Below are 10,727 nucleotides of genomic sequence, written 5' to 3'. Positions count from 1 at the left end.
CCTTTTTGAGGAAAGATTTTTTATCAATCAAAACCAAGCTTATTTGGATTAAAGACAAAATTTTGGTTTTTCATAAATCAAAAATCTTCTTCTTGGACACCACAAATAATCTAAAGTGGAGTAATTTGGTTTCGTATTTAGTTCTTATAGATCTAGTTTTTGGAAACGTTTTAAAAAGTAATTTGGGTTAAAATTTGTGTGTTTAGATTAGTTCTTTCAAAAAGTAATTTGCGTTAATTTTAGAAGAACCTACCTCTGGGCTCTGGGTCATATTTGGGTTCTGTTAAATATTTTTAATTGATTTTTATAAATCAAAATATAAATTCTAAATTCAAATACCGTTGTTTATTGTTTTGAAAAATAATTTAAAGTTTATCTAGCTTTTGTTTTGGGTTAAAATTTTAAAAAATCCTATAATATCTAACATAAAATTGGCTATAGGCTCTAGTAACATATCTCAAAAATTAATACAACCATACAACTTTTTTCCAACATTGTTGTTCAAAATAATGTCAACTAATTAAACCAAAACCTATTTCAGATATATGACCTTAGTTTTCCTCTTCCACCACAAAAGATTAATTTGGATTGAAACCACACAAATTTCAGGTCCACTAATGGAGGCCTAACCATATGCTAATAAATTAGTCCATACGTTCTACAATGGACTCTATGTCAAGTCTTATCACAGGGGCTAATGCTTAACAAACAACTCTAATTAAATAGAAATTAATTTAAGTTAAATACATACACACACTTTAAAGACAGCGATACGTAGCATTACTAGTTACCATTTTTGTTAAATACCGTAAACGTATAAAATCTTACACTTTTTTGAAAAAATTAATATTATTAGGCACGCTTGAAGTTGATACATAAAAAAGACGATGCTTTTAAAACAAGTGTAAATTTATTATTTAACTTGCAATCCAATTTGAACACTTCTTCTTTACTTGCTAAGTATGACACTTGGGTTTAGTGATAATGCAAACTTGCTAGAACGATATATATGTACAATAAGACTATCAGCTATGTGTAAAAGTGACTGTACATCACCTTGCTATGAGCTGTTAATAAACTACTAGACAAAACACTTACAAATATCTCTAGAAACATAATTAAAAGTTATTGTTCAGGAAGAGTGTGTAGTTTGGGGATTATCTGGTCCGAATATATAATATTGTAAAGGTTTGAATATAGTTAAAGCTCATATAATTATTATTTTTTTATAATCGTGGTGTTTGGGTCAGCTTGCGCACATCTCGACCTACCAGCAACAGATACCAGATAACTTTGTCCACCAAGGCTAGAACAGAGGGAAAGAAAACACCTAGTGTTTGTCTCTGTTGGGAATTGAACCCGAGACCATATAATATTATCCGTTTAAAATTTAGCCGTTCATTTAACATTTGATATTTTTTCACTCTCCCAATTAAGCCTAATTATAAATTGGATTGTTTTGTAGCTCAAATTGACAAATAAGAACTCCAAAATATTTTTAAAACATTTCTTTATTTGATCTATTATATATATTCAGAATACATGAAATTAATTATCAAGTAATTAAACAATCTATAGGAAACCATATAAATTAATTAAAATTTAGTAAAAGTTAGGCTATGATCCATGCATCAATATTTAGTTTATTTTGACCCAAGCGAATTAATCAACCTATTTCAACCCACTAAATTCAGTTTAATTCCTCCATTGACTGATTAATTACAACTTATACTCACTTGATTAAACATCGAATACTTATTAAATTAATTTAACCGGCTTGTAAACTTACTACTTAAGCCACCTCATAAACTTGATTGGTGCTAAAGATAAGGTTAAAGGTATCGTATAGTTAGCAGAAGTAGAAAGATATACATATGGTTACGTTGTGAAATTTCAACAGAAAGAATGAAAGTAAGGGGCAAGGCATTGATGTGTGAATCTCATCCACGCAAAGAAATAAAAGAATGTAGTTATATGCTTTCCTTCTTCCATCCATTATCCAGGAATTCAGTCAAATAATTGAATGTCATAATTAATAATACATATTAGCTTGATGTAAACATCAATATTATCATTGTTCTTTTTTTGATGTTATATGAGCGCGTTAGCGTGAATACACCGCCAAAAATATGTGCATATCTGGCTATGTTGTAGCAAAAAGACACCTTGTGAGATCGATGACTTAGTCCGCAAGGTGTACAGACAAAGCAAGCATCACGAGTCTTACGTATCTGGCAAACAAACTAATTAAGGCAAGAAAAAACAACACCCCTAATCTAATCTACTTTGCTCGTTGCTACTATACAATTCTTGTGAGTGACAGATAAGAAATAAGAGAATTTGTTTGACAGCTCAAAACAACTAAATAGTTCTTTCCCAATATTATCCCATCACTATTCTAACTTTATTTAATATTTCTATCAACAGAAAGGAGGGATGACTTGTGCAGTTTATACTCCTTTTTAAATAATTGAGAGAATTTTAAGCCGCGTAATGTGGTGCTTGCTCAAGAATTAAACTTCATTGACGATGCACGTACTCTACACGTTGCCTTGTTAATCACGCACACAAAAACACATTTCACACTACTTGATGACCCATCCAATCCATCCTCATCTCTTATTTCAATGGGAAAAGGCTTTCCTCTATTTTTACTATTTACTGTTCAAATATTTTACACGTCAACTTTTGAATTTGTTGTCTGAAATAGTCAGACTCCTCACAAATCCTTTTCTATTTCTCAAAAGTTAACGCTTGTTTTTGTTTTTTTCACACCTAAAATAAAATTAGGTTTTAGGTTAAAACTCATTTTAGATTCACCTCCCTCTAAATTCAAAGTTCACCCATGGTTCGTATATACACCCCAATAGTTCAATGTACCATTTCTTACCTATAATAATTAAAGATGAACTCAGCAGGAACCAAACCTTTTGCCACCTCCTAACCAATTTTCACACTTAAAACTTAGGTTAACCAAGTTCATTTTTACTACGGCACACTGGTTACTAATCAAGATACATCTATTCCTCCTTTTTATTAGTGTAATTAAATGTATATAAAAGACTTGGAACTTTTACCTTTTACTGAAAAAGAGGGTTGGACCTCAACGCCAATATTTTATAGGTCATTCTAGTAATCAAATAATTTTTAAAAATTACATATTGTTTTTTGTCATAGCGAGGGATCATAGAACTAGTTTTGCTAATGTGATAAGCAGCAGCAAATTGAACATGGAAATAAAAAAATAGCCACATGGACAACTTTTTAATCACCACCCATACAGAAACATTCTACAGATCGTGCTTTGGCATGCACCACCACCACTTATCCACCGTCCTTCAATTTTCCACCATACATATTCCAAATATTAACAAATTCAATGATTGACTGAATGGAAGAAAATAGATATAGTATATAAAGTATAAACTCATAAATTAAAAAAAGAATATATTGCCAAACCAACCAATGAATGACCTACTCTCACTATGTACATAAAAAGGCATACTGTAAAAAACAATCAATATTTTTTCTTTTCCTAAAAAGTAAAATAAAAATCACATGAAGCAATTCACTAATTTAACTAACACAATCCAATCAATTACTAATTATAATTATTCATTCAATCCATAGAGAAAAATAAACGCGGTTTCTTTGTAGGCATAGGACTTTCAACTTCTTGTTCAATCATACGTTGACTTTTCATTCCACAGTCAATTCTCAGATCCAATTGCAATTCCGGCGAGGGAGGCATGTTCAGGTCAAAGTCACGCGGCGTGTGAGTCGACGCGCCGCCGTCTGAAGTAGTCACAACGCTTCCACTATGAACGCCGCCACCTCCTCCAATGCCGTTGTCACGGTTGTTACCGCCGAGTTTGCCTTCGTAGTGACGGCGTTTGTGTCCACCCAAAGCTTGACCAGTCGGGAAAGCCTTGTGACAAATAGAACACACGTGTGAACGGCCACTCGGATTCAGCACAGAGATATTTCCTCCGCCGCCGCCAGCACCGCCGCTTGTGGAAGTTGACGTCGACGGATTGTTATCATCAGAGGCGACGCCGGTGGTGGCAGCAGTAGGAAGTTTACGGTGACTTGCTTTATGCCCACCAAGTGCTTGATAAGAAGAGAACGCCTTGTCACACACGCTACACTTGTACGCTTGCTCCGTCTTCTCTGTATAACGAACCAGCGGCAACTCGGCGGTTTTCTTCTCCGGCTCTTCATGAACAGAAACACCACTCGAACCGGGTTCAGTCACGTTTCCAGTTCCAGTCTCTTTTCCGGTTCCGCTTCGAGCAAGCATGATAAGACAGAGAGCTAAATACTCTTCTTCAGTTGGTGGGTTTTCAACACGGGGTCGTTTAGATCTTTTTCCTTTAGCCCAAGAATCCATATTATGAGCATCATCAACATCATCTTCGTAGCGGGGTGGCGCCGCCATGGGTGACTTCAAAGCTTCAAGAGCCATCAAGAAAGTTTCTTTTTTATATTATAGTAAATAAAAGAGAGAAAGTGAATAGGGTTTAAAGCAAAGCAAAGCAAAGAGGGAACTGATAAAAGGAGTTTGAGTGAAAGAGTGAAGGACTGAAAGAGAAGTGTTGTGTTGTATTTATATATATAGGGTTGGGGTTGGGGGGGTGGGGTGGGGGGGAGTTGGAAGTTGCGTAAGGAATGGCGGTGAACGAGTTGTACAGGTTAATGATATGTATTTTTATTTTTAAATTAAAAATAAAGAGTGTATATTTGTTTATTTTAATTAATATAATAAATAGTTTTCCTAATTCAATTGGATTATGGAAGAAAACTTAAAGAGGGAATTGACACGTCTGGACATGAGTTGTACTGAAAGTCGGTCAAGCAAAGTGTGTAAGAACAAAGAACCTGTTTGATATGGTAAAGCTTCTGGGCTCTATGAATTAAAATTTAATTTGACTTATTCTATGGTCAAAACAAAATTGGAGTAATATTGGGATTGGTATCACTAACTAAAAATTACAAGGTGACTTGGCAATTTGGAGTTATTACGTGGGCGAGTGCGTAATCGGCTAAATTACTAGGTGCTTTCCAATTGAAGCCTCCTGCTTGGGTATTATATTTATTTATTTTCCGGAGATAATTACTGATTAATTATAATGGGTATTTATCTATGTAAAAGGCGTGAAGGAGCATTAATATGTACTCATCTAGAATAAAACTAGGTAATTACATTTCAATTTCAATGATAATTATAAATACTAACCCTCTGTTTTCAGAGAGGATGAGACACTTAAAAAAAACTATAGGGCTTGCACAATGATTCCTCCGACAAATCATGTGTCAAATTTTTTTAATTAAAAAAAATTAACCCTCAAAATCTTTAATATATAAATAATAAAAATTTACTTTATCTATAATTTTTGAAGATTGAGAATAACTCAAATAACAATAATAATGTTCCATAATTACTATTGATAACTTTGTTTAGTATGAATATCATTTGATATTTATATCTGTACTTTGATTGGTCTTCATATTTTAGTTACCTCGCAAAATTTTCAAACTTTTATTATTTTAACATTTGAAAATAATTTTATATTTATTCATAAAAGAAATAATGTTTTAAATTATAATACTTATAACACTTCACCTCATCTTCCTACCTTTTAAAACAATGATACTAACTTTCTAAATATATCACTAATTTATGGTCCCAAATTAAACTACATAAAGAGCCAAACAATGGATCCTAATTTGTGGTTACAAATTAAATTACATTAAGAATTAAATTAAACTACGGATCCTAATGCAAACGCCGGTGTTTATAAGTTTTATTTTAGTTTTTATGTTCTTGCAATTTATTTAATTATCTAAGTTCTTATTATGGCTTTATAGTATTATTTTTCATAGCCCCATTTCAGATAACCATGAATAGCTTGTGGAAATTGACCATTTGTCACCACCTGTTAAACAAAAAAAGTCCCATTTTAAAAGCAAAAAAGATGACTTTTCACAAAATCAAAAAGTGGAATATCACAGAGAGTATTATTATACTTTTCACACAATTATAAACCCCTTCACTTTATAAAGGTAAAAGTTTTTTTTTCCAACTCCTCACCAAGAATATGCTTGTATTCACCCAATTATTTTTCAACCGTTAAAATATGATTATTTTTTTTGCCTTTTTTGAAGAAAAAGAAAAACAATAAATAAGTGTAGGTAGACAGTATGAGAATTTATGAAGTGATGAGGAACTTGGTTAGCTTTATGGTTGGCCATCCATTTCTAGAAAGACACCTAAGCTGTGTAACGTTTCTAACAAACTTTCCCCAAATTTAGACACGTGTGTTTTTATCTTGACTACTTAACACAGTTTTCTAGAATGTAATAGATCTCCCAGGATTGGTAAGAAAGTGTACTTTCTGACATAGAGTATCTATATTACTTTCACTATGAACTCTACTTAGCTCTATCTAGATAGGAACAATTGTGACGTAGAAAAGCCTAGATATTTATCTCTACATTTATTACTACTGCTACTACTTGTCAATTGCTGAAAGCCTTAATCCTGCCTATTGTTTTTTCCTTTTTTAAAATTTAACCAAGTGGACAAGTGACTTTGAAACACAGATTAATTGTCACACGCCACATTCAAATGAGTACTAGTTTCAAAATTATATAAATTTTAATTAATATTTTTTAATCATATTAGAAAAGAAAAAGTCCACACAATCTTTTCTGGGTTTTTACCTGTTCCTTTTATGAACTTAATATGATTATTGGTAGTAGTATTTTGAAGAAGTGTTATACATATTGTGACGTGACCATATTAAACTGTGTTACTGACTGCTGTAATTATGGTCTTATTTTGAGAAGTTTTCAAACTTATCATTTAAATTTTAAAATCTTCAGTGTAATCCAGTTACGTTCAAATTAATTGACAAAAAGGAATTAAGTAGTTTAATCATTGTAGGGGGGTAGTAACACTTCTTTCAAACTCAAAACATGTGGTGTCAGTGTTATATCTTGTTATATCTAGAACTTATAATTTTTGGCCAATTAAGTTACTTAGATTCCAGAAGAAGTATTTGCATATACTACTCAACCATTAGCTGAGGGGAGTTTTGCTTCTTCGAGATTCAATTACTCATTAATTAGAGCTGACTAAATAGGATGTTATTAAATATTATACATGCTTCTCACGCAATTTACAATAAGTTAATTTAATTACTAGTCAAGACCAGCTACAACTCTACTGTATGGCCAAGTATGTATACAAATTCAATTTTACTAGGTTTACTCAAATTCACAATCTTAGGTTCGAAGTAGAGGGCGTTTATCATCCAATAAATAAAACACAAAATTATTGCATATAGTATATATTAATTGTTCAAATCCTGCTATGTGAATTATTTTTTTTATATTTTTTTGTAAAACTGGCCACACTTTACATTGACTAAGTACAAAATGATAAATCTTTATTATTGTTTAATGATATATTTATCACAAGTATTATGTCATGCTCACGCAATTAATGATAGATGTTTTAAAATAGTTTCTTCTCCTTGGCAACAAAACAGAAATATAATTTTCATTTTTATAAAAAAAGAAAGAATATTAAGTGAAGTGAAGAGAGTAGAGGAGTGTGGAATATTAAAAATAATTTGCAAAAGGGCAACAGGACAAAAAACACGGCACGCAAATGACATATATGTAGTGGACGATGGATATTACGACACGTGTAAATAAAGATTAGCTTCAAAGGAAAATAAATGACATGACGACACGTGGCGACATATTTAGGAGTTTTGTGCAAGTTCCTGAATATTTGGGACAAGTTAAACGTATACCATTAGAGGAGAGCCGTACAAGCACCAACTAAAGTTTGGTAAAAGTAAATAACACACCAAATTTACCCCTAAAATCTAGCAACTTAATGAATAAGAATCATATGTTAAAATAAGCAAATATTACTCATCAACATAAACAAGTAAATAATAATTGACACAGATTAATTAAATGCATTCGGATTTTCTTTTCTTTTCTTTTTTTTTTTTCCAAAATCATTATACATAAGTGATGAAAAAAGGAGAAACCGATGGAACTCAATCAATATAGTGAAAATTGAGATATTCGATCAACTAATTTTTTATTTTTTTTGTATTTACCTTTTTTTTTTTTTTTTTATATTCTGATTCTATCGTTTCTGAATAGAGTTAAAGAGTAGCCGCAAAATCGATATTGGCCAAGTACATTCTGAATTGAGAATACGTTCATGAACAATACAAAAAGGATAATTACATGAGAATTGAATTGTATTAGAATAAGTGGGGTGATAATGACATTTTTATCTAATTAATCCATTTTCTTTAGAGTGCTGGCAACTGAGCACTAGCTTAATTGAGTGAACGATACCTACTACGTTTAATGTGTTTCTATAAATGTATTTGGATTTTAGCACAAAAATGTTACTACACTTTTTTTTTTTTTTTACTTTATAAAGTTGGATGATAAGTATCAAATTCCAATCTTGGTTACATTTGGACAAAAGTCACTCCAGAACAAACTTTTTGCCGACTCTCAAAAAATAGAAAATATTGAGCATCCAAGTGGCTAAGTTTAAGTAATTAATTTATTTTACCCCACATTATCAAATTCATGTCTGACCATGCAAATGCCATGTAATTTAATTTTAATTCTTGTACATGTTCAACTCCCAAATAACTCCTCTTTACTCTGTGTTTTAAATGTAGTACGCGATTAAGATTTTGATTCGAACTGTATCAAGTCAATTCAAATTTTAATTTAGTTGAATCTCAATATATAATGATAAATTTACTCGTCTAGCCCCTAATCAGCAAAGCCACTAAACAGATTATATAATGAACTAAATAACTCTACGTCTGTAATTTAATTAAAAACTAAAACTAAAACTCTACTTCTGTAATTTTTGTTTAGGTATAAATGCTATAGAGAATAAAGGGGAAGTGGCATACACTGCAGAATAAGCTTTTTAGACCACTTACAAAGTTTGGGTCCAGGAGTAACTTATTAGAATCTAAAATTGGAAAATTTATTTAAGTAGTTGTCCGTCAAAATAATAACCACCGATATGTATATTTTATATAAAATAGTATATATTTCTTTTTGTATGTATTTAATTAACGAATTTAATTATTTTAACAAACTAGACAAATACGTAACTTGTCGTCTAAAATATATTTGGTTCTATCGATATGTATTTGGTCAAATAGTTTGGAGGTGCAAACTGTCACCACTTCATTCTTTTCCACTTTACACCAGGTTGATCATTTGTTCTGTGGCAATTATTGTCAATCATCCCCAAAAAGAAGGGAAATATATCATATTGTAACATAACCAAGTAATATTTCTTCTAATTTTCAGTTTAAACTTTAGATGGAATAGACATTAATTCAATATAGAGGTATATTGAAATTCGAGTTTCATCACCGTCTATTATTAAAAGAGTTTCTCACATACTTGACACATAAAAAAAAGAATTAGGTCAGCATATAAATTATAAGGACACGTATTAAAGACATACATAAATAAATAAAAATATATTCTCTTAAAAATTTAAAATTAGTCACACGTCTACACGACATAAATCTGTTGACCCTTCTCTTTATTGTTAAGTTCAGTGCATATTGTTGTATTGGCGATAAAAATGTGGTCATTACTCAAGTGAAAGTGATTCTTTTTTTTTTTTTTTTTTTTTTTGTTCTTTTCACCTCAAACTCTTTAGGAAGAGTATACAAAGACTCTTGGCATATACTCTTCTATTTTGATTTTTCATTCAAAAATTGTTTTGTAAAATAACTTTTTTTAAGTCGAGAATTTATCAAAAATAATATCTTTACATCATAAATATAAAGTTGTCTATTTACTTATTCTCCTCGAACCCCATTTAAAGAATTTTTGTTGTATAAAGTATAATACTCCTCTGGGTTTCTCACTTCCCAGATTCCAAAACGAAAAGTAAAAATGTCTCGTCACATAAGTCAATCTTTTTTAACCAAGTAAATTTGTCCATTTATTAACTTTGACTATGCCTACGTGGTGTACCAAACTATTGGAAGGTAAAGTTAAAAAGAAAAAAAATAATGCCTAAGATGTGGTATATGTGGGTTTTAAGACAGAAGTTCCGTGACTCATTAGCATATGACTCAATAGGGTTCATCCATTCAAATATTTATATTTACTATTCATATATTAAAATCTACAATATTAATTAAAATGTATAGTATACTATTCAAGTATCTCGATATTCAAATTCAAACACCAAAAGGTATTACAGTAAAAACTTATTCGCATGCATTCGATGTTTGTACATAGATAACACTTGATTTGATTAAATTAATATGAATTTTCATTTTATAAATTAATTAGATGTAGTAAATTTATATTATTTGCGTTACTTCCTTCTAAAGAATAAATATATAGTATTAAAAGCAACGCAAATGGAACTTATTGCGTGTGCTTGGCATCACCAAAGAGACGATAGATATGCTTGAAGATATACGTTTTAAAATAAAATTTATTAAAAAATATGCTTGTAGATATGTATGGCAGAATAAAAGAGTGTTTTTTGTAAGTTCCAGACGTATTTATCATGTGTTTATTAGTCTCAACAATTCATTCATGGAATCATGTACAGGTGCATTAATTGTTTTGAACACGTTTGGGTATACAACCACTCAACCAGTTGTTATTCCCTATCTAATACAGAAAAA

At 30.9% G+C, this 10,727-nt stretch overlaps 1 protein-coding gene across 1 annotated transcript; it reads right to left on the bottom strand.

Annotated features, from left to right (window-relative positions):
- Positions 1–3,430: 3,430 nt before the first annotated feature.
- Positions 3,431–4,773, bottom strand: LOC107840185 (zinc finger protein ZAT6). Its single transcript, XM_016683949.2, has one exon. The coding sequence runs from the start codon at positions 4,463–4,465 to the stop codon at positions 3,620–3,622; it is 846 nt and encodes a 281-aa protein (XP_016539435.2). The 5' UTR covers positions 4,466–4,773; the 3' UTR covers positions 3,431–3,619.
- Positions 4,774–10,727: the final 5,954 nt, after the last annotated feature.

This window comes from Capsicum annuum, chromosome 8 (assembly GCF_002878395.1).
Source record: "Capsicum annuum cultivar UCD-10X-F1 chromosome 8, UCD10Xv1.1, whole genome shotgun sequence".
Classification (NCBI taxonomy): domain Eukaryota; kingdom Viridiplantae; phylum Streptophyta; class Magnoliopsida; order Solanales; family Solanaceae; genus Capsicum; species Capsicum annuum.
This window is presented reverse-complemented; position numbering and strand designations above follow the sequence as displayed.

What these genes read in the sequence shown, in the direction of transcription:
- LOC107840185 (XM_016683949.2), bottom strand. Translation starts at nt 4,465, where the DNA reads ATGGCTCTTGAAGCTTTGAAGTCACCCATGGCGGCGCCACCCCGCTAC.